At 42.3% G+C, this 23,742-nt stretch overlaps 2 protein-coding genes across 8 annotated transcripts; one reads left to right on the top strand and one right to left on the bottom strand.

Annotated features, from left to right (window-relative positions):
• Positions 1 to 292: 292 nt before the first annotated feature.
• Positions 293 to 19,614, top strand: PHF10 (PHD finger protein 10). Of its 5 annotated transcripts, none has more exons than XM_052805478.1 (12): positions 770 to 943; positions 3,698 to 3,804; positions 4,374 to 4,504; positions 5,066 to 5,143; positions 6,558 to 6,691; positions 6,806 to 6,955; positions 8,156 to 8,265; positions 9,825 to 9,978; positions 12,408 to 12,563; positions 17,372 to 17,480; positions 17,766 to 17,954; positions 19,384 to 19,614. In XM_052805478.1, the coding sequence occupies exons 1-12, from the start codon at positions 875 to 877 to the stop codon at positions 19,467 to 19,469; spliced, it is 1,473 nt and encodes a 490-aa protein (XP_052661438.1). In that variant the 5' UTR covers positions 770 to 874; the 3' UTR covers positions 19,470 to 19,614. The 5 variants fall into 5 exon arrangements, with proteins under 5 accessions (XP_052661434.1, XP_052661438.1, XP_052661437.1 ...); XM_052805477.1 differs by having other exon boundaries at positions 772 to 943; positions 5,060 to 5,143; XM_052805474.1 differs by lacking the exon at positions 12,408 to 12,563 and having other exon boundaries at positions 293 to 943; positions 5,060 to 5,143.
• A 1,111-nt stretch (positions 19,615 to 20,725) lies between these two features.
• On the bottom strand, positions 20,726 to 23,314 carry C13H6orf120 (chromosome 13 C6orf120 homolog). 3 transcript variants are annotated; one of them, XM_052805482.1, is made up of 2 exons: positions 23,295 to 23,314; positions 20,726 to 21,399 (listed from the first exon to the last, which is right to left on the bottom strand). In XM_052805482.1, the coding sequence occupies exon 2, from the start codon at positions 21,352 to 21,354 to the stop codon at positions 20,797 to 20,799; it is 558 nt and encodes a 185-aa protein (XP_052661442.1). In that variant the 5' UTR covers positions 21,355 to 21,399; positions 23,295 to 23,314; the 3' UTR covers positions 20,726 to 20,796. The 3 variants fall into 3 exon arrangements, with proteins under 3 accessions (XP_052661442.1, XP_052661441.1, XP_052661440.1); XM_052805481.1 differs by lacking the exon at positions 23,295 to 23,314 and adding an exon at positions 22,953 to 23,283; XM_052805480.1 differs by lacking the exon at positions 23,295 to 23,314 and adding an exon at positions 22,846 to 23,281.
• Between the last annotated feature and the right edge of the window lie 428 nt (positions 23,315 to 23,742).

Below are 23,742 nucleotides of genomic sequence, written 5' to 3' on the forward strand. Positions count from 1 at the left end.
GCTCCCGCCGGGGAGGGGCTTCGCGCTTTGTTCGCCGGAGCGGGGGCCCGTGCGCGGCCACGGAGCCCGGCTGCGCGCCTGCGAGCGGGCGGGGGTGCGCGCCGCCCCGGCGCCGTTGGGCCGAGGGTCTCTCCCGGCGGGGAGGGCCGCGCTCCGCCTTCCTTCGCCCGGCCGTAACGGCGGGAGCGGGACGCGGCGCGCAGCGGCGGGGCCGGCCGCAAGAGCCCCCCTCGCAGGGGCGAGCGCGCTCCTGCCGGCTCCCGCGAGTGCGCCCCCCGCCCCCCGTGCACCCCTCCTGCGGGGGCTGATGGTTCACAAACGTAGCTCGTCCCCGGCTGACGTTCCCGGAGACGGGAGCCTGGCGGCGGAGCGGCCCGGCCCTGCTGGGTGCCAGCTCCCGCGTCGGTCAGCGGCGGCGGCGCTCGGCGCCCACCACCGCGGGGGGATGCTGCCCCTCCGCCCCGCGCTGCTGCCCAAGCGCTACCGAGGGGGCTCGGCTCCGCGCTCGCGGCCGGGCCGCGCGGCCGCCCGAGCGGCGGCGGCAGGAGGCGGAGGAGGAGGAGGAGGGCGCGGTGGTGGCGGCGGCGGCGGCGTTGGGGCCCCGGCGTTGGGCCCTCGCGGCGGCGGCGGCGGGGCGGGCCGGTTGCCGGTCCGGCGGCGCGGGCCGGGGTCGCCGCGGGCTGCCCGGAGGGGGGCGGAGCAGGAGCTGCGCGAGCCGCCGCGCTCGTGCGCGAGCTGGCCGGTAGGGGCCGTTGCCACCCCCCGTAGGGGGAGGGGGGGCGGAGCCGGGCGCGGCGCGAGGCCGGGTCGCGCGGCGGCGGCGGCGGCGACGCTTCTCCTCGCCCAGCCGGCGGCGGCGGCCCCCGCGGCGGTCATGGCGGCCGTCCTGTCCCCGCGCCTCTGCGACAGCGACCCGGCCACCCCCGGCGCCCAGTCCTTGAAGGTGAGAGCGGGCCGGCGGCCGCGGGGCGGCGGGCCCGGCGCAACGGCCGCCTCGGCGGGAGGCCCCGCCCGCGTGGGCGCCGTGACACCCCCCCCTCCCCCCGGGCTCTCCTCACGCCTCCCGGGGGAACCGGGCGGCGGGGCGGGGTTGGCGCCTTCCCGCGCTCCGGGCCGAACTTCGGGTGCGGGTCCGGGGCTGAGGGGAAGGAGGGGGGGGGGGCGAGGCGAGGCGAGCCTTCCCGAGCGCGGCGGGGCGGCCCGTTCCGTACCGGGGCAGCGGCCCCGCGTCCCGCCCCGCGAAGTTTGGGTCTGTGGGCAGGTTCTTCCGCGTAGGCCTGCCGAGCTGTGCCCGCGCTGCCCGGGGACCGGCTGGCCCCGCGGCACCCGGCGCCTGCTGCCCTTTCCCTCCCGCACACCCGCCGCCGCCTCCGCGGGTGCCCGATCGGCGGTGAGGTTTTAGAAAGACGGCAGGGTTGGTAATTCGGGCTTTCCGATGGCGTAATGAGGGATCGTTACGTAGATCTCGGGAGTTGATAGACCGTACCGGGAATTCGTAATTTAACCTCGTTTCCTAAGGACTAACGGGCGTTTTGCAGAAACGTGCATTTCCAAGGGAAGAAGGGGCTTTTTCTTGGCAGTGTTTGACTTTCCACGTAAAGCAAGCCGCAAGACTGTCCCTAACCATTCTTTTTGGTGCAGTAGCAGCGGTTGAACTACCGCCTCTCTTACATTGCAGTGCCAGTGTTTTCACTTTTTCCGCAAAGTCCTCTGCAACAAACAGCCTCGTTTGCTCGCGTGTTTTAGTGTGTGAGCCTGCGTGATCGAATTTGCTGAAGTTTTCAGCAAGTAAGAAAGCAAGGGTGGAAATGGAGGACGTTCATCTCTCCTGTGGTATGGGTGCTCACATTTTTTAACAGTACTGGGTTTAATAAAAGAAAATTTCGAAGCAAAAGGAAAAACCGATGCGAGGCACTTCCTCTTCACTGTCTGGTTGAGATCTATCTTCCAAAAATGTTTCGAAGTCTCTCGGTAGCTTTGGTACAGCAAAGCATGGCTTTGGCCCCGTTCCTGTTTTTGTTTAGCAGTTGAAAAGGCTTGGAGCACGTTAACGTTCCATGTGGGAAGTAGGGATGAACTGCTGATGAGACATAGCTGTGTCACAGAATATGCGAGCGAGATATTGTTTTGATTGGGGGCAGCCACTTGGTTTGTCTGATCGAGTTTATATGGGGAATTCTCAGCCATACTAGGAAATGGTATTACTGGTGATACTAGCGGAGGTGCTGCTTACTGATTCTTTAAGTATAGCTGCTTTAAGAAAGCACAGTTTCATTAAAGTTGCCTTCCAGCTTTTGTTACTGTATGAAAGATATTCTTCTTGCTACGCCACAAGAAAGAAAAAAGAATTTGTAAAGAGTTGTGAAAAACTTGAAATAAACCAAAAATACAGCAGACAGGTGCTTTTTCCCTATGGTGGCCTGTCTTGATTATAGTACTGTGAAATGTTACATAACAGAAGTAATGTATTCTCATTTGCTGGAATCTTTTTTAATGATATTTCAAGCTGTATGGTGCATAAAACGTACTAGAATGAAAGACATTAGCTAAGGTAGACCTAATAATTGTTCTTGTCATTATTTAATCAGTATGTATAATTGGGCTTGATCCATTTATTTCTGACAGGTTAGTTCTTCTTCCTTAAAACTTTTCACAAAAGTTATGAAACGTGATTCTTTCATACTACTCCACTTTCGAGTTTCAATTACCTAAAGACCTATCTCGTTCTTGGCTCTGCTGCTGGTGACAATAGGCGATTCACTGGAGCACTTCTGCCTTCTGTTTCTCATTTATAACCATGGAAGGGTGGTCACTGTGTGCTTTGAGAGTTGTGGATGAGGTAGGTAGGAGTTGTATAGCATTACTGGACAACAAAGCAGTGACAAACGCAAGAAGACCAACTGAATCATTGGTCTGCTAGGTTTTACGGAACTCTGTTCTGTTTTGTTTTTCTCTTCTTCGCCCTTTATTCCCCTTCTTTATATAGGTCTCATAAAATCTGAATAGTGACACCTGTAAATTAACTTCTAAATGCTCCCTTGTAACAGCTTTGTTCTCTTCTGTATCTCTTGCAATACAACTTCAGTTTATTTCCTTTTATTTATTTTTTTCCCCACAAAAGACAAGTCTTTGCTACTTGATGTAATGGTATCTTTTTGTAAACTGGATACCGTTCCTTTTATTTTAACTGTACTTCTGTAAACTCCTGTGTTGCATTTGGTAATATTTTCCTTGAATTTATAAGCATCAGCTCTCAGCAAGGGCTTGGTGTTTTTGCCCTGCCCTTGCTTTTGCTTTTGGGAGCTAGCCTGATTAAGTGAATTACTCTTGTCCCTGACTGTCACCAGTGAGAGAAGTTTGCTGGGTCTGCAGCTGTCTGGCCATCCTGATGCCGTAGGTAGTTTACATCAAGAACGATGAACTCAGTGGTCAGAGCCACAGCTCTGTCTATTCAGTGCTCTGCCTACGCAACAGGTGAGAAAACTGCCCAGTTCTCCTTCTGCGCCACTGTGTGTCATGCAGCTAGTTGATAGCAAGGAATAATTTGCTATAATTTGTAAAGGGTGTTATTTAAATAGCTCAGTAGTTCAGGTATATTTAAACTGTGGATTGCCTTGCAATTTTTTTTTTTTTATGTTTTACATTATCTGCTGAATACTCTTAATTTTTTTAATATTTATCTTTATTTTCATTTCAGGATGACACAGAAGAAAATTCCAATGATGGCAGCCAGCCATCCAAAAGACGACGTATGGGCTCAGGGGACAGTTCTCGGAGCTGTGAAACTTCTAGTCAAGACCTTGGGTAACACCATTTTTTTTTACAGTTCCCACTTCTTTATTGCCAGTCTTACTGTATTGTTTGATATGCTTACGTATCAGCTCTTCTTTCTTTGCTTGTATATTCTTCATATATCTTTCTGAATTGAGGTAGTGTCCTATGAGCAGCTAGCTGTCTTTTTCTCACAGCATATTTTAAGACATTTTATTTTAAAATGACACAAAATGTACTGCATCTAATTTACAATCAGAAGCACAGCTTTACATGTTTTTAAGACTTTACATGGTTTTGGAATGAATTTTGACACTGTAGTACCTGCTTTTCCTGGTGTCCTGTCCGCTATCACAGATGTCCCTTTCTTCATGTTCTGTCCCTCAGCATATTGATGAATGCTGGTTTGGAGAAATATACGTGAAGTGGGGTGTAACAAAGGGACTTTGAAATGGGTTAACAGGATGCAGTGTTCTAAAGTGCTTGTCCAACTTCAGAGATGTTGTTCACTAACATATAAATAGGAATTGCTGAATTTCTAGAAATGTAAGTATCCCTCTTAAGGTTTCTTTGATTTATTCTAACATTGTTCTTGTACTTAGATACAGCTATTTTCCTGCTGAAAACTTGATAGAATACAAGTGGCCACCAGATGAAACAGGAGAATACTACATGCTTCAGGAGCAAGTCAGTGAATATTTGGGTGTGACTTCCTTTAAAAGAAAATATCCAGGTATTTGTTTTTAAAATTTTTCTTCTAAAAATCTTTGTCTTCATACAGTTTGGATGTAATCTGCATCTCTCTGACTATAGCATGAGCCAACTTATTAAAAAAAGACCCTGGCAGAAGCGGACCTGAATTATGTATGTTGTACTTTTTAATTTTGTTACTGGCATATTGAAAAATGTATCCTGTGGTTTTCGAAGTAATTTTGTAAAGTCTGGTTCTTCAGTCATGGAATTTACTTTTAAAAGGCATATTGAAAGGAAAAAAGAATGCATCTTCAGTGCTTGATAGTGTTGTCTGTGTCCAAGCTCATATGTCAGGTTTCCTCAGTATTTCTGTAAATTGTAACTACAGGCAGGGTACTCAGAAAAATTGACCATGTCCCTATGGCATATATTAAATTTAAAATTAACTTATAAAATTATCGTGTTTGTACGAATGGTAGTATAATATAGACTCTCACTGCCTGGAAATAAAATTGTCAAAATACTTTGACTCTGTTTATGGGGGAGTCTGAGTAACTGCACACAATTTTATTGCTCTCTTTTGTTTTCTTTGGAGATTTAGAAAGACGAGATCTATCTCACAAGGAGAAACTCTACCTCAGAGAACTAAATGTTATCACAGAGACTCAGTGCACACTAGGTAAGAGAACAAATTGTTAGATTCCTTGTTACAGTATTAAAAGTATGACACACTGAAAATGTGAATCGGTTTGGTAGAGAAGAGTTGCATCACTCTCATCTGAAAACGTAAATTCTGAAATGAAAACTGATTTATTAATTTGTGTAAATTGGCCATGAGGTATCAGTATTCCAGATGTAGTATAAAAAAAAATAAATTTTGGATCTATTCTAATTGCTTAGCAAAATCCCTTCTGTGCTGTAAATTAACTTTTAGAAACTTTTTCTCCCTCTAGGAAAGAGAACACCATAATTTTTCAAATTAAAAAGTATGTCAGTCTTGTTTTGCTGAGTTAGCTGGAACTCAGCAAACATTGGTGTATCTTACACGGTTCAGCTTACATGTTAGAAGTTTTACAGGCGTGTGTATTAAAGCACACTAATGTACTTGAAATGGAATGATGTCATCGATGCAGCTTATATTCAAAGAGCTTGAAGTGTTTTTTTCTTCCTCTGCTAATACATGTGTCTCAGAGCATGTTAGAGATGAAATGATGCCTGTCGTATTTTTTTCTGTGTATCATGGCTCTGTGCCAATGTAATGTCATTTTATATACTAATGATATTTGGTATACCACCTTTATTTCTCACCTGCCAGCTCTCTTGGTTTTTATTTTTTTTTTTTAAACTTAAATATGCAGGAGAGAATAGTATCTGATTTTTATTAATAGAAGCAAAACGCTATATTCTGCCTCATATATCCAGTCGAGATGTGTGCCAGGTTAACTATCCTTAATTATTTTCAGGTTATATTTATAATCAGTGGGAGTAACATATGTCATCCTCTGTTCCATTGTCAATGTTTGGAGATTAGATGTGTTGGAACCTTTAAAGGAGGAGTTCTGCATTCTAGCTGCAAACTGAGGCGTTCTGACTTCTGAACTTCAAATGCTTTTAATGGGGAGTCAGGGGTCGGCGTGCAGTTTGCTGCTCTGAATTGCCCTCACAGTGATTCTTCCTTGACTTGTATAGAGAGGTTATGTAAAGTTCATAATTTCAGTTAAGCTTCTGCAAGTTAATGAAACTGACACCTCACCAGTATTGGAAACCGAATCTAACAGTTCACCAGGTCCCACTTAGACCAAAGATTCTGCCTCACAGTGGAGGTTAGTAGGTAGCTGAGTCACTGTGAAGGAGTCTGCAGCTGTAAGGAAGAAAAGAAATGAGCCTTGGCTCCTTGGATAGAAGCAAACTCCTGATCACCCTTGAAAGCTAAACGGCACAAGTTTGCTCCTACTTGAGAGAGGGAGAGAAGCATTATGCACAGCAGGTTGTTGTCTCTAGCTGCTCAAAAACTTGAGTTGATCATTGTGGGATATAAATAACCTATGGTTAGTTTTGCCAGATAGCATCATTATTGCTTTTATCTATTTTAGGTCTAACAGCTTTGCGTAGTGATGAAGTAATTGATCTTATGATTAAAGAATACCCTGCCAAACATGCTGAGTATTCTGTTATACTGCAAGAGAAAGAACGTCAGCGAATAACAGATCATTATAAAGAGTACTCTGTAAGTAACTAGCATATAACTGAACCAGAGCTGTAACCTGTGTAGTATAAGAAAAGGCTGTTTTCAGACTGATAGTGAAATGTATGTGAATTAATAAAATTGCTTTTATTCCAGCAAATGCAGCAGCAGAACACACAGAAAGTAGAAGCCAGTAAAGTTCCAGAATATATTAAAAAAGCTGCCAAGAAAGCTGCAGAATTCAACAGCAATTTAAACCGAGAGCGGATGGAAGAAAGAAGAGCCTATTTTGATTTACAGACACATGTAGGCAGATTTAAATTTCTTATCAATGTCAATAGGTAGCTCCTTGCTACTTTAGTAAAGTTGGTTTTGGTACCATTTAAACTGTTTTATTATCAAGGGTTTTGATTAGTCTTGTTTCAGTCATGTAGGGACTTAAGCAGTTTTTCTGTTAAATGAGTAATACTGCTAAAAATAATAATCTCAAATATATTTAATGTGAAAACTTTGGGGTTTTTTAACTTGAAAATACTTGTCTCGGAAGCTTTAAAAATTTCAGTGTTACTTTGTTGTCATGCCTTTAATCTGCTGGTAGTAGCATAAAACTAAGAGGGATGTTTAGGTTACTAAGAAGCTTCCATTGCTATTGTATCTATTCATATAAATGGCTAATTCTTTTTTGGAAAACCTCCAGAATTTTGCCTGAACAATACCTAAGAGTAAAAAAGTACACTATTTATCCTCTAAAAGAGTGCTACCTGTCAATGTTATACCTTTGTTTTTGTTAGGTGTTATATATTATTTTTGTATTAGATGTATTTCATGCTTCTGTGCCTGATTTAAAAAAAAAAAAAATTAGCTGTTACTTTGAAGCAGGACTGTTCTACTTGTGTAAAGACAGTAAACCAAAAGTTTTCTCTACACAAATTGTTACATGGCAGTCTTACAGAAAGTTTACTTTTTTCTGGTATTGACCCATGTTGGAGATGAGATAGTGGATAAATAGTTTTATTTCTTTCTAAGGGAAAGAAGGCTTCTGTGTAAGCTTCTCCTTTACATATATTCGTATTATTAATGGGATTTTTTTATGGTACAGTCTGGTTTCAGAATTAGATGGACATGTTCTTGCTGTCCTCTACCAATGTGGACCAACAATGATAATTCATGCTAAAGATGCCAGTCACAAAAGTTAATTTTTATTGTTTCAATTGTTAGGTTTTAGTTGTTAAATTATTTTACATAATATACTGTTAGGAGTAGTCTTACCTAATATTTGTTCAGTTCACTAGATACTTAGCGATTGGCCTTCATCCGTAATACTATTTTGTGAGTGGGATCTCTTACTGTTTTAATTAATTGGATTTCCCGTGGGAGACCTCAGGTAGCTGTTCCAACTCAATAAAACTGGCTAGTTAAAAAATAATTGGGGGGGTAGCTGGTAAGGAAGCCTCAAAAGTCTGTATGTGAAACAAAAACGTCATTGTTTTGTATTAAACAATACAGATTATCCAGGTGCCTCAAGGAAAATACAAAATCTTACCTACAGAGAGAACAAAGGTTAGTCCTTACCCAGTGGCTCTCATACCCGGCCAGTTCCAGGAGTACTACAAAAGGTATTTTAAATGCACTCTAACCACCGATTCTGTTGCACTGATCTATTTTCTCTACATCTAGCAGATGGAAAACATTTCAGTGTATTTACTGTAAGGTTTTGAATTAATTTTATGTTTGAGACACTTGCTAGTCTAATAGACGCATAGCGTGACAGCTTTTGTCAACAAAACAGTACTGGCTGCAAGAGTACTGTCTCCGTTGAGGTGTTGCAGTGCCTGAAACCTAGCCTGCTCAGGTATTTACTGTGTTAAAAGGAGACATTGATTTCACTCCTGCCATCCTTATGTGTTTACTTATCATCTGCCTCTGCGTGTGTGCTAAAATTAACGTTGCTATATCAAAAAGCTGTAATGCTGGCTTGCAATCCCATGTCTCTGTGCGACTGGCTTACTGTCCCTTTTTAAATTTTTAGAAAGTTTTTAATTGGAAAAAAGTGTGATTGGTCTTGTGGGCTAAGTTTAATGTTGGATTTGTAAGTGAGAGAGAAAGGTTTTGCTAGTTGGATCTTTATATTTCATGAAAAACGTGTACTTGACTGTCTGCAGAAATTTAAGACTTCACCAGTGGCATGCTCCCATTTGACAAATACATACGAATTTGAAAATTGTTGCCTAAGTTTTACCATCTGTACAACAGAGATGGTACTCATCTGATGCATGCACGGTTTTCTTTAGAGAAGCTCTTTATCTGCATATGCCTTGCTCATTCCAGTGTGTGTGCGCATACAGCCCACCCCAAATTTGCATTTTACAGGACATTCTTTAAGGACTTCAGTTTTATTAAATTAACAGAATTAAAAATACTAGGTATCTTGTTTATTTTGCACCTGTAAGCTGCAAGCGAAACTCCTTATCCTTCTTAACAAAGGACACAACCTTTCAAAATACGAATCAAAATAATACCCTATTCCTTACAACACTTGTCCTTAACAGTAAGAGGACTTTCCCTTTTTTCTTAGTATTTAAGGTTAAAAAAAAAAGAAGGGTAGATTACACATGTTAAGCTGTATCTGACTATAAGCAGTGTGATAAGATCTTCACATTCTTCTGAAATCATATTTTTATATGCACTTTTTGTTCTCCTTCAATAATCAGGGAACTCAGACATAGAGCTACATCCTTTACTTACTTTGCTTTGGACCCTAGCTATTTGTGTGCCCTGGGTTAGAATTGTTGTGTGCATGCTATGTGGGCGCTGTATGTTTATAAACAACGTGTATAGTCTGTTGGGTGTAATAACATGGAGTGGTTAAAAATTTTTACGGGTTCCATGGCCTCTTAGGATTGTGTAGGTTTGGAACATTGCACATATACTCTTCCTGTGTTCCACGAGTATCTGCTACACAAAGACGACAAGTACTAGATGGTATCGCATTTGGGAGGAGAAATTAGTATGTTTCCTGTGTTTTCAGAACCGCATGTTTTTATGTGCCTTCCTGAAAAAAGGGAGATTTTCTTACTCTTTCTCATTCAAGTCCTTGTGTGCTGTGTGACTTAATATTTATGCATAAAGTACACATGAATTAATTTTACTTACTTATTTATTTTTTTAACTTTAGATACTCTCCAGATGAACTTCGTTACTTGCCATTGAACACAGCTCTTTACGAACCTCCTTTGGATCCAGAGCTGCCTGCGCTAGACAGTGATGGAGATTCAGATGATGCAGAGGAAGGGCGAGGTGATGAAAAAAGGAAAACCAAAGGCAATTCGGTGAGACAAATTGAAAGTATTCTTCAACAAAAAAATCCCTTTCCCTTCACTTTTGTTAGTTTCAGTAGTTTCTTAGTAGAATCTTTTAACATTTGCAAGATGAAGGAAGAAGTGTGGTCCCTTTTTTGGTACTTCTCTTTATTTTATAACATTGCTTTCCAGCTTTCTGTTTTGATCCATTTTTGAAGTAAATCAAACATTTGAAATTTCAGGCCCTTTATTCCTTCTTTGTAAAGAAATCTTGAAGAATCTTCCCAGCTGCAGCTCTTCATTATGCCCTTTTGCCCAAGGGGAAGTTGCTAGCACTTCTGAGGGCAGTGAACACTGCAGTTCAGGTCACAGCGTGTTTTGCTATTTAAGTCCCACAGAATCTGTCACTAAAGCAAAGGTGTTGATAGCCTGGTAACTTTTTCTTCTTGTGACATAGAAGCAGGAAACACTCAAGACAGAAACAGTTACTTTATTCCAATTTAAAGAGGAGGTAAAAAGCACTGGGTTTTTTGCTGCACAATACATCTTTAAAAAGATGTTTATCTTCTCTCTTTTTATGCAAACGCAAAATTAACTGTTACTGGAAGTTAAGGGAAACTTTCACATACCTACCTTGATAGTGTTTTAAGTGCTGGAGAACAGCTGAACTTCAGGTGAGCTGTCTTGAGTACAACTGAACCATTGGTATGTTGGTGACAACCACTTTCTGGAAGCTTAACCATAATTTTAAGAGAAATAGACTGTAAAATCACTGGTGCATTTAACAGTTTCTAGTTCAATTGATGAACATGTTAGACGGTGAGTATATATAATGCTAAATTTTGCCATATAAACATTTATTTTGTTTGAATATTCATAAGATACTCGTAGCTGAAGAAGGAAGGAAAGGGTCAGCTTGTAGGCTAACAAGGGAGAGAAAGCTGTTAATACACCCTTTCTGCTTGTGTTTTTTGGAGAAAAAGAAATCCTATAAACTTAGCATGCTAAATGTCAACTGAAAATTTTGGTTTAATCACACTACAGCTTTTTTACAGTTGGTCTTTAACGATTTCTTCCCAGTTCCCTTTTCCACTGACTTCCATTCCCCTTAATGGTAAAGAAAAATAACTGGACCGAGCAGACTATCCTTTCATTTTTCACAGAAGTTCAGAACTCTTTCTGGTTACAGAATGCAGAAAGGAAAATGTCCTTGTGTTGGAAAAGTGTAGGGAAAATTTAAAATGAGATTCCTGTGAAGTGGGTTTGGCTATGGGAGCACGGCTTCTTTGCTAGTCATTGGGGCATATTGTTCGGGGAAAAGATCTGTTGAACACAGAGGTGAGCAGTTGGCAGGCCTCTTGTCGTGAGTTTTGGGCTACCTACCATTGATTGGATCCTCCCTGGTGAGTCCTACAATAAGCTTTATGCTTTTTCCTTTTTCACCTGCCCCATTGTTGAAGTTGGGTAGCAATTTTCCTCTTCTGTAGGGTTTTAATGAGCCTGTCCTAAATAACCCTTCCCCGAAAATGACAGCGAAACATACCATTTCTTGTTGCCACGTAGTTTGCTTTGCTTTTGTGTTGTACTCCTCCCTTTGCCCTGTGTCTGTTTTGTCTGTTTTGATTTTAGGCTCTGGGGTATAGGCTGATTACTATTAAGTTTGTACAGAGTGCCTTTTGCTGTAGGGCACCATTGTTATTTGGCCTTTTGGTTTTTATTGTAATGAATGTGATTAATCATATTGCTTTCTTCTGGGACTTTTTGGAGGCCTTTATTAACACTTTTCTGAGAAAATCTTGTGCTGCTGCTCTTAATTATGCTTACATTGATCTCTCACCCTCTTTGAACCTCTTCCCCTCTTTCTTGCCTCCTCATTCCCCCCCCCCCCAAAAAAAGCTTTAACTGCAGCATAAATTCTGTTGTTTAGTTCTGTATTAAATATTGAAGTGTGTTTGGCCTTTGATGGCATTCTTCTGCTGCAATCCAAATTAAATATTTAGATTGCTCCTGGTGAAAATAGTAGATGAGGGTGGCAGAAAAAACCTTCATGGGTTTAATTCATGGCAGTGCTATTTGGTAGTACACTTTAAATGCATGGCAAGGGCACTTTTAACTTTTTGCTGGCCCTTTACTTTGTAAACAACATCTTGCATTTAGTGGATTTCTTGCTGACTTTTAAAGGAAAACGGTTCAAAGAATTACACTGTTGTGCTCCCCACTCTGGTATCAAGACCAACTGGAAAACATGACTGCTATTGCTGATGCCAGTCTCTTAGCATGAGAAAAAAAATAGATAATGAAGGTTATGAGCAAAGGTGTTCTAGATTGTGATGTACCCCATGCTTTTGCAGAAGGAAATATACATCCTTCTCTTACCTTAGTTGGCTCTAAGGGGCATAGGAAAGACTTGTCTGTCAATCCAAAAAATAAAAAATATAGCTATGGTATTTTTATTATAGGACAATTCGTCTGGCAATGTATCTGAAGGTGATTGCGCCACAGACAACCAGGAGGATTCTTTTCAGGGAAGACAAAAAACAAGAGACAAAAGTGCTACTCCAAGAAAAGATGGTTCCAAACGTTCTGTATTATCCAAGTCAGTTCCTGGGTACAAGGTAGAAGAAAAAAGCCCCTGACTGAACTTCTTTACTGACCAGCCTCTCCCTGAAATATTTGGGTGTTTTCAATAATATGGAACTTCTGCTTGCTGTACTTCACTAGCTGCTCTCCTGTTGTGTGCTCCGTTTGTTTCCTTACTTCCTTTTTGCTTTTATTTCCTGTGGGGCTTTCCTTTACTCTGGCTATACAGTGGCCTCTGTTTCTGTTAACTTCTCAGATTCTCAGGCAGTAACACCAGAAAAATCCACTGTGGATTTCTCATTGGAACTCTACATCTTTCTGTCTGCCTTAACATAGCAGTCAGAATTACTTGCCAGTTCAAAACTAGCATTCAGTATCCATTATTTTTTTTCTACTATTTAGTATGGCAGCATACCAAGAGATCAGTGCTGTAAGTGCAGCTATGTGGCTGAACATATTGTTAATGATGTTCATTTTAAATACAGCCTTTCATCCTGAGATGTTACGGTGTGTAGAATGGAAGGCAAGAAGCTTACTACAGTTGTATAGGCAACACTATGTAACCACTTTAACAGTATATGGAAAATAGCTTTTTATGTAGTTCACACTATGTAGAAAAGTTTGTGGGCAATATGCTTTTATCCAGGCTAAAAATTTGGTGAAGATGTTACGACATTTCAGCTGTCAAGCAGTGATTGCCAAACCTAAGACCCAAATCTTCAGTATTACTGTATAATCATTTCAAAAATTAAGATAAGAATACTTTCCAGAAGAAATGGGAATTGACATGCATTATTTATGTGTTATTATTCTGCATACTAATAGAGGATTTGAATATGTTGTAACACTTTTAAAACACATTATCGCCTAGTCCTGTTCCACTGGAAGGAATGAGAATTTTCCATTGACTTACGTGGGAGCAGGAATAGACCCATGAAGAGGCAAAACACTACATTAAGATAGGGTTTAGTATTTAGCAATCAGGAATGCTTGTTAAGAGAGGTTATGGAAGAAGGAGCACTTTTGTCAGTGACAAGATTGTACATATTGAGAAACTGTCTGGGCACAAAAGTGAGCTGTTGATGGCTTGCATTTTATATTCATAAATATTTACTATCTGTATTAACCAAGTTAGTAGTAAGTAAACTATAACTTACATTAAGAAGCTAATTTCCAGCCAGAATTGGACAGCTTTGATAAATTTTCTCTACATACAGCATCTGTGTAAGTTCATAACAGATAGCAAGCTCCAGTTGCGTTTTCTCTTTTCAGGAACTTTCTAAGAAATATGCAAACTGTGGAGATTTAGACTGTGGTACCATATGTATATTTTTTTATATGTAACTTTGCGAATTGTTGTAGACACAGAATGCATACCAATATTCCCATGAACATGAAATCCAAAGATGGAGTTGACATTTTGGGTTTTTAGCTTTGTTTAATTTGGCATTAGAGATTGTGTGCCACTGGTTTACAGAAGTTTCACTGAGCTGTGAGAAGCCTGAGTGTTTGATTAGTCCGATCTATGTAACGGCCTTATGAATGCATAGAGAAAGAATTGATGGCGCAGAACTTTCTGCAAATTTCTGAACTTCCAGTTGTAGAAGAGTGATGGTAGTATACAGCATTCCATTTTGAAGATGGATTCCCGTAGCAATTACTTACTGGTTCAAAATCACTGACTGTGTTATTAACAAGGTATTACTGTAAACTTACCGTGCCACATCTTTGCAAGGTCAGCGTACCCTGGCTGCATCAGCCGTCAGGCCGTTGATAAGCCAGAGGTGGTGGTGGTGTGTTGGGAGGGTGAGAGGACTGGCTTTCTTGTTTGTGGGAACATTTAAGCGCTTTCAGTAACCCCAGTTACATGAGCTGTTTCAACTGGTAAGACAGGAAGATTCTTGTTAGTTAGTGTGTAAAAACACCAGATAATGATATACCTACCATACGTGCCTAAATGTTAAGGCACTTTGAGCTGAAGGCTTAACTGATTTAAAATGTTGTCCCTGTGAATTCTAAATCTTTGTAATACTTTCGTTCTGTATTGTTCTCTAATATTTGACTATTTTTGTAGGACAGTAATCTTTTGGTTACACGTAGTTAAAATTGAAGGATAATTGCTACGGCATCAACATGCAAATGTATAGTTACAGCCACATTATGAGTATTACAGGATTCACACATTTCCACTGATTTATTTTTGAGCAAAGGAAATAATGTATTTTATATGGAGCCATTTTTATTGTCAGTTCTTTAACAAAGAACGATTAGCGTGTGTTTTACATTTTGTCATGTTACAGGTGGCGAGTCTTTGTTGCTGCAGGACTGGCTACTACAATTGCACACACAGGGTACTGTTAAAAGTACAGGAGATTTTTTGCACATGAAACTGAAATGTATTGAGAAACTATATTTTACAACACTTCTGTTTTGGGTCACTGTATATGAAAATGGAACACTTTGCATTCAGAACAGAACCTTATCAAAATGGTGGAGTTGGAACGCTTACTTTGAGAGCTGCAGCACAGCAGCATGGAAGTGAAAACTTACAGAGCAGGCAGTCGTCATTTTGACCCTGCATTCATTTTCTCTCCCTTACTCATCCCAGTCAGACGAGGACATAGAAAGCAAAATTTAGTCTAATTGGATGGGATACTGTGACTTCCCATTTGGATTTGATAGACTTTTTTTCATAGCATTTCTAAAAGCCTTTTATGGTGGTAGAACTTGAACTGATATGAAATGTGAATAGTCTTGCTTTTTGGTTGGTTGTTTTTTTCCATTTTTGTAAAAATACTTCCATACTGTTGGAACTTTTATTATTAATAGGCTGTGATTCTCACCTCCCCCCGCCCCTCCCCAACATGCACGATTTCTAATGAACACAATTTAGTGAAGTAAGACTAGATGGAAGCATTGCTAATAAATGCATCTCTATCGGTGTCTAACTTTAGAGTTACGTGTATTGGAGTGTTAACTGCGCATACCCTAAGGCAGGTACGGTGACCGAAAAGCAGCTTACTTTTGTTTTGCTGGAGTACCGGGGAGTATGCTGCTGTACAGTAAAGGCAGTAATACACAAATCCATAACAAACTGATTAGAAAAGTGCACTTGCTATTCTAGAAAGGCTTGGTTTATGTAGAAATAGATAAAAACACAACAACAAAAAAATTAGAATGTAGCCTAAACAACGGAAGGGTAAATGCTGCAACGCTGACGAGGTTTAAGCATGTGCCACTTTTGTTGGGAGGAGCAGGGTATAAAGGTATACATGTAGGACACGTAGCATAGGTAACAGTAAAAGAGTTTGTGTGGTTTTGCTTCCATTATATTTATTATTTTGTAGAAACGTTTGTGAATGTTAGACTTCTTCTATTGTTTTATTATATTTATGTATAAAACAGGTTGACTCTGCTTTTTTAAAATAAATAAGCAAAAAAAAGTCTGTATGAATGCCTCTGTCATCTTTTGAAGGAAGTTGCCTATAAACATCTGGTATGGTGTTTTGTTTTCTTAAATAAAACTCTTTAGACCAGACAATTTGAAGCAGACTGTAGCCATGTTTAACTTAAAAAGCAGATGAAAACTTCAGAAAACTTAAAGCAATGCACCCTGACTGCTCTAAAAATGAGTTAAGATACTCGTTATCTTGCTAGGTGCTAGAAAAAACTGGCTGGGGAAGTAGACACACTTAAAGAGAAGTCGCATTGCAAAAGATCTCGGTGACTTTTTTTTTATGTTTATATATACACACACATATAGTTCTGTTTTCACTTTTTTAATTTGTTTTAAAATTAAACTGCATTCTTTGCTGCACATGTGGTTGGTAGTTGACTGGAACTCTTCTTGCTTACTGACAAGGTGCTCAGTTCCTTAGAAAGCAGGGTATGCCTTCAGCTCCCTCTACTAGCTGTGTCTTTGTGGCAACATTTTTTTTTAAACTCCAGCACTAGTCGATTTAACATCAGTGAGTACTACATGAATTTTAAACCGCGTTTCTCACTAATTTCAATATGCAGTGGTCAAAGCTCAGCAATATAACTACTGAAATGTTTCTGAAATTCCTAATGCCTTACTTCTTCCTCGGCCCTCATCAGGATACAGTGCCATTGGTGTATCTCTTGGCTCGGGGCACAGAATGCACACACAAATGTTACTCATTGCAACAGCCTGCTGTTTCTCTCTTGCCTTTTAAACGGCTCTCACGGACCCAGATACGACCCAGATCATCACGTAAGAAAGACGGTGAATGTAAAACTGTAGTTAAATGCGAGGGTGTGTATTTCTTACAGTGACTATGACTGGATGCAAGAAAGGACAGTAAACAGATAGCCACGTACAGCATAGCTGACCAGGTATTTTGGAACTAAAGACACAAAAATCAAGTTTATTGCTTATGTAATTGATTTTCTATACTTAGGGACAAATGTCACGCAAATGGAAAATGGTATTTAAAATCTTCTGTAAATAGGAAATCTGCATGGAGATTCATGAAGTATTCTATATTGGAAAAAAAACACTGAAGTGTTTAATGCTGTGTCACGTTTAACTTGCATTGAGGGGAATGTTAGCTGATGAACTTGTAGGAAGAAGCAAGTACGTGCTTTTTGCTCCAATTCGATTTGCATATAACTTGCTACATGTGCCGAATGCAAAATTCTATAAAGTTAATCGACGATTTTTTTCAGTGCCGCTGCTTGTCAGTTATTGTCGTATGTTTTAAGGTTCACACATCCTAACAGATAGCTCGTTAATTTTAAGAGTTAAGGAGATATATGACATTTCCTTTTAAACCTGTAAATTCTTCCGGAATGAATTTATAGCCCTCTTCTACCCTTCCAGCCAAAGGTCATTCCAAATGCTATATGTGGAATTTGTCTGAAGGGTAAGGAGTCCAACAAGAAAGGAAAAGCTGAAGCTCTTATACATTGCTCCCAGTGTGACAACAGTGGTAAGTAATCTGCATACACTAAGCGGATTCCTAAGGGAGTTGGTTTGGCAGATCTTTTTGTGGAAATACTTAGCGTACTACACTCGTGTGCCAGCAGTTCCATTGCCTTTCCTGTCCTTCCTTACGGCTCCATCTCTGTGTAACGCGACGTGTCCTAGCGCATTCAGCGCACTGCGGGATCTCGCCAGGAGGCGAGCTAAGCTTCAACTTCTGTACAAGCAAGCAGTCTAACTGGCTTTAAATTTCATTTCAGACCTAAAAGTAATAATATTGGTTTTAATCTAGGCCATCCTTCTTGCCTTGATATGACCCCGGAGCTTGTTGCTATGATTAAGACTTACCCTTGGCAATGTATGGAGTGTAAAACATGCATTATATGCGGGCAGCCTCACCATGAAGAAGAAATGATGTTCTGTGACGTATGTGACCGTGGTTATCACACGTTTTGTGTGGGGCTTGATGCTATCCCTTCAGGTAATAAAGTAAGAATTAATTGTTCTCTTCCCACCTCCTCTGAGTCCTGGGCTGTCTCTGTCGGAATTAATACAGGCGTTGCTTTTGAAAGAATAGATTAAAATTAGTGTGAAGGGTAGGAGTAAGAAATACTGCAGGAAAGCACTCACACCGTAGGACTCAACTTTTTTAAGAAGCTTTATTTCTGTATATTTGGTTGTGCACAGTTTAACCTGGCAATTCCTGTGTAGGAAATAGAGTTGGCTTTTACAACAGACTCACTCAGAACTAGTTTGGGTTTTTTTTCCATATCCACAGAATACTGAGAATAATGACCTCTTTTCATAAAAGAAACCTGTAAAGAGGTTGTATTGCTGCATATCACTGGAGTATAGCTTTCACATTAATCAAGTGTTTGTGCTATTATTTCAGTTTCCAAATAAAAAGTGCGCTCAATTCAATATTTGTAAACCCCTTTTTAAACCCCTTCCTTTCCATTTTTTTTTCTTAAAACACCAAAGCTGGAAGTGAAGTACCTTGATGTCAGGCAGCCTGTACCTTTAAATTACCTGGTCACTTGTTACCACCTGGCCAGCTCAAAGCAGTGTAAAGAAAATCTAACTTGTAGTATTTTGTTGCTTTTCATGTAATACTGAACCCCGGGTAAGTAAGTTCATGAGTAAGTAAAGTACTCGGTGGGTGCGCATTCTGCAGGGACAGCATTCCCCGTAACTGCGGTACTTCAAACGCGCTGCGCACTCCCGTTTTGGGAAGCACTGGCGCTAGCTGTCACTTCAGTACAGTTCTGTGGCTGCTTTAACTTCCAGGCTGACCTAAGGACAGAATCTAAACAAAATAGATTAAATGCCTGCAAAACTATAAAATTACCAAGGCAGCCTTTATGATTCCAGCTGTTGTAATACAAACATTTAAACGCTTCTGCTCTTTGCTCAACCCTTTATTGTTCCCTCAGCAAATGAGTTTTAGTACAGGGTCTGGTGATGAGCCCCTGCCAGCAGTTTCATCTGCTGAAATAACTGACGCTGGCTGGGGGAATGGGAGGGACCCCGTACCCGTGGCAGGAGAACAACGTTCATTTCTGCTCCGAGTTAACTGCCCGTAACCTCCAGCTGTGGTCACACTCAAGCATCATTTGTCAAGTTCTTCCCTAATGACCACTTCCTCAGCACCGCCGGAACTTCCCGAGGTCCAGAAGGATCAGTGTAGCCAGCTGTTACATGTCATGAGTCCACAAGGGAGGGGGAGTTTTACCTGCTGCTTTCTATACCTTTTAGAAAAGATGCTTACATTTCAGAGAAAAGCACTGGCTGTTTATGTTAAAGGAAGTACTGCGAGTAGGTGAGCACCCATTAGAATGGCGAAAGGTGCGTAACTGGGTGAGTGAGTAACAACGTTAGTTTCCCAATAATTGATAACTTTCTTTTCTTAGGTCGCTGGATTTGTGATTGTTGTCAGAAAGACCCTCCCGTACCCAGAAGAGGAGGAAGAAGGGGGAAAAACAGCAAGGAGGGCTAAACCCCCCCCCAAACTTGCTGTCCAAAACTTAACTGCACAAATTAAAGTGATACTTTGGTGCTATTTAACCAACCACTCTTAAGAGGAACAATACCACTTTTTTTTTTTCTTTTTACCAAATAAACTTTTAATTTGGGCTATATAATGATTTTTTTTGTGATACAAGTCACTAATCATGTCCTGTCAGATGTCTAGATGAGATAGACAAGCCAAATTCCCACTCAGAGAGAAGGCTTTCAGTAGTGAAATTTAAATGGTACATGTACCATTTCTTTAAAATTGTAGTAACATACTTGTTTATCTCAGTGCACTCATCAGTAAGCTCTGTGAAAAGAAAATTACAGAGCAGTTTAAATATTCACTGTTTGCATAGCAACTGGTTATTTTGAAAGACTCAACCAAAGCAAAAAATACTGCTGGAAAAAACTAACTTTGAAGGAAGAGTAGGCACGACCTGACTACAGATTCCTTTCAGCAGAAATTTTCTTTGCAAGCTGATGATTTTTTTTTTTATCATCTTTATGAATAAGTCAATCACAAAAAGCTATAAAGGGAGGTGTAAGAAAAAACCTCTCGAGTTCAAGATACTACATGCTGTGTTGCTTTTAAGAAGGAATGAAAAGGTGATATTGACAAGTAACAACAGCTGGAGGCTTACTCTCCCTGCGGTAACAGGGAAGAAGTGACATGCGCTTGATTCAGGTCATGGATTTGCAGAGGTGACAAGTGACAGGACAGACCCCTGCCCAACAGACGGTTGATGTGATGTAGAGCACATGCAGTCACTATGCCCATCACCTATCCCCTTCGGTGACTGACTGGGGTTTTTTCTTCCTTCACCATAGGCTCCTCAACTTGAATACGCTCAAAACCCGTTGCTAATTAGTTTTACTAGAGATACTTGCTCAGAAGAGTAGTAGATTTTATTTTTAAATATGCTCTAAACTGAGAGGGGGCGCACTGAAGTGCAGCAGTTTATTTCACTTTTCTTTATAAAAAAAGAATAGGAAAATACGGGATTGGAGCTGATTTTCCTAAGCACCTGTTTAAAGTGAATTTAACAAGATCCCAACCACCATACATTTGTTTTTGAGCCCTGATCTCTGAGGAACACCGCAAATGCTGTGCTCGCTGCACATTTTACATATGGGGGAGGATTTACAATATAAAATTAAATATGGCTTTTTTCCCCCCACTTCCTTTCTGGTTTAGGAAAAGTAACCTGAATACCTCTTCAGGAAACGTAACAAAGAGTATTAAATATTACAGCAAGTCATTCATTTCAATTTCACAGGCTGAAGTGTGACTTAGTCCAGTGTGTATCAATTTAAAAAAGAATTTCAAGTATTAATTTCAAGATTCCAATAAGTATAGTCCAGAAAACAGACTCCTCATCCTGAGATTCATCTTCTGTAGACTGTGAGTATTTCTGGCTTGCCTCCACCTCCTCAGGGTTGTAAGAAGCCTCGCCAAACGGATACTGTACAACTGTTTGGTCGTAGTATACTTTCATTTCAAACTCGCTCTCCAGGTGAGAGGGGTGACCGTAAATCCCGATTCCCACTGGGCGGCGGAAGTGCGCGGGTACGTGGACAATGTCTTGGCCACAAGTTACAGACTGTAACTCGTATTCGTCAAAGCTGGGGTGAAGCGTCAGATCGGATACATACAAGTCTGCATCACCTTTTAAACTCCGCATCTGAAGTACGATCTTTCCCTCGTGGTTTAGTCTCAAATAGCTGTAGTTTCCTGCTCCAATCTGGCCTTGAACAACATGAAGAAGAATCCATTCTTCAGGTACATCCTCTTCCTCGAAGGTATTTACCACAAATAGTACTTGAGCTGCCACAAATATTATCAGGATTCTTCTCCAGCGTGCTGCCATGGTGTTAAGTTATATTCAGACTCTTCCTGCGTACCATGCACTACCCTGTGAACACAAAACACAATTCAGATTTTAGTATATTCCATTCTTGGAAGGGATCGAATTTTTTTTTTTCATTTGGTAATTTTTATAAAACCCCTCTGGTCCATACAAAGTTAAGCAACTTCAATTATGTTAATTAACCTTCCTTCTTTTTTAATAATAACAAAAACCGTTGCTAAGATTCAGAGCTCTAGGATTAAACCAGCTTAAATTTCTTCAAGAAGTTAAACAGAAATTAATCAAGCGGGTGTTCTTTCATCTGGAATGGACACAGGGACTTCCTTTTAATTCTACCTGCATACACGCCAAATTTGACAGATACCCAGAAAAGATGAAACCAAATAAGGATTTTAGCCTCAGCTTAAAAAAACAGAGTTAAAAAAGGCGGCTTTCGCATGCTTGAAGAAGCTTAACTTTGTATCAGGTATTTAGGGCATCCTACTTGTTCTTCCATCCTCTCGTCTTAACTTCAGAAGACAGTACAGTAAAGGTGCAAAGCTGAATGTGTGCGTGAAGCAGTATGCATTCTGACTTGCACCGGGAATGGAGTTAGAAATAAAAAATAAGTTATCTAGCGAGATAATACATTAATTTATGATTCTGCTGTGTGGATTTTTTCTAGGACTAAACTTGGCATATTTTCCCTGAAAAAAATGCATTTACTTTCCTGAAGATTTTGTTACTGTACAAACGCTCAGCACTTTCCAGCACTTCTTACAGAACAGAAGGCTGACCTCGCTGGGGGAAGGGGGAGATGGAAAGGACTGCTGCCAGATGAAGGCTCTTACACCCTCTCCCTCCTCGTTGCGTGCTCCCAGTCGGGCAGCCTGAGCGTGCGGGCAGCGCTCCAGTCCTTTCGACAGTTGCACCAAGCGTGTGTGTACGAAGCAGCAAGCTCCAAACCTCGCTGAAGGCTTCCAAAGCGTACAGCTGACCAAGTTTGGCATGCAAATCACAGTCGAGTGTAGAAGCCACAAGTATACGCACTTTCATGCGTAAGAGGAGGGTTCTCACCCCCTCACTTGTTCCGTAAGGACACTACAATGCTCTTCAACGTGAAAGCTGCCAGTAAGCTGTTTTGCGCCCTGCTAGCATCCAAGCAAACTGCATTACTTCTGCTGAGACGTCACTTCAACCTTAGAGGTTTTACAGTTAAATGGGTCTGGGGAAAAAAATGTACGAATATTTCTGTAGTTCCAAGTTTTCTGCCCCAGAGGCCTCTGTACTACAGGGCCACAATTCTGCCAGGACAGCGTAAAAGAAGGAAGCGTGGCATTCGCAGAACCTGACAGAAGACCCTCAACAGCGACAGAAAAAAAACCCCAAACCAAACCACTCTTCTGCCTTTTGTCTCCCTGTACCGGGGAGCTGCCTCTCTGCCGCGAAGTGGCGACGAAACACCCGAGCGGGTGAACCGGAGGGGCTCCACAGCCGAGCAGAGCCGGTTACCTGGGGACAAGGGGAACCGCTCCGGCGCTGGGACAGCACTCGCCGGGAGAGGCGATCCGGGGAGGCCCTGGGCACCGCGGCGAGCCCAGGGCCGGGCCGCCGCTCACCTCCCACCGGGCTCCGGCAACGACGAGGCCCAACGGCGGGCTTCGCGGACGTGCGGCAGCGCAGCGCGGCCGGGCCGCCGCGGGGCAAGCTCCTCCCCAGGGCGGGCTGAGGCGGGCGGCGGGGCAGCGCGGAGGCCGCCCCTGAGGAGCCGGCGGGCAGGGCAGGGCAGGGCAGGGCAGGACGCCCGCCGCACCGCTCCCCCTGCACGCCCCGGGAGCCGCACCGGCGGCGGCACCCCGCCGGGACCGGACCGGACCGGCGGCGGGGGGGGGGGGGGTGGGGTGTGTGAGGCCTCCGCGCCGCCCCCCGCCTCACGGCCGAGCGCGGCGCGCGCCACTCACCGCCGTTACCGCCGAGCGCTCCCGCCGCCGCCCCGCCCCTGCCCTCTGCTATCGCGAGAGCCGGCGGCCCGGCGGGGGAGGCGGGGCCGTCGTCGTGGCAACGCGGAACACGCCACACGCCGCCCCGCCCCGCCGGGGCCTGGGGCCCTGCGCTCGTTTTGTACGTTCCAATTCTTTTATTATTATTACTGTTATTGTCATTTTGCTATTGTTATTAGCATTGTTGTTGTTATTATTATTTTCTTCTTTTCTGTCCTATTAAACTGCCTTTATCTCAATCCACGAGTTTTTGACTTTTTTTTCCCCCATTCACAGCTTCGGAGCACCAGACGAGTCCAGTCAAGCAAGACTGGCTTAGTCGTCAATTCTGAGTTAAGGACGACACATTCGAGGAGGATGGTGTGACACTGAGGGACCGAATACGTAGATTTTTCTGCAACACGCTAAG

This window comes from Harpia harpyja, chromosome 13 (assembly GCF_026419915.1).
Source record: "Harpia harpyja isolate bHarHar1 chromosome 13, bHarHar1 primary haplotype, whole genome shotgun sequence".
NCBI lineage: Eukaryota > Metazoa > Chordata > Aves > Accipitriformes > Accipitridae > Harpia > Harpia harpyja.

Bases quoted from the DNA above. Each gene is read 5' to 3' on its own strand.
- PHF10 (XM_052805474.1), top strand. From the start codon at position 308: ATGGTTCACAAACGTAGCTCGTCCCCGGCTGACGTTCCCGGAGACGGG. The intron at 6,692-6,805 runs GTAAGTAACTAG...CTTTTATTCCAG, and splicing joins ATCATTATAAAGAGTACTCT to CAAATGCAGCAGCAGAACAC. The intron at 17,955-19,383 runs GTAATAAAGTAA...TTCTTTTCTTAG, and splicing joins GCTTGATGCTATCCCTTCAG to GTCGCTGGATTTGTGATTGT.
- C13H6orf120 (XM_052805482.1), bottom strand. From the start codon at position 21,354: ATGGCAGCACGCTGGAGAAGAATCCTGATAATATTTGTGGCAGCTCAA.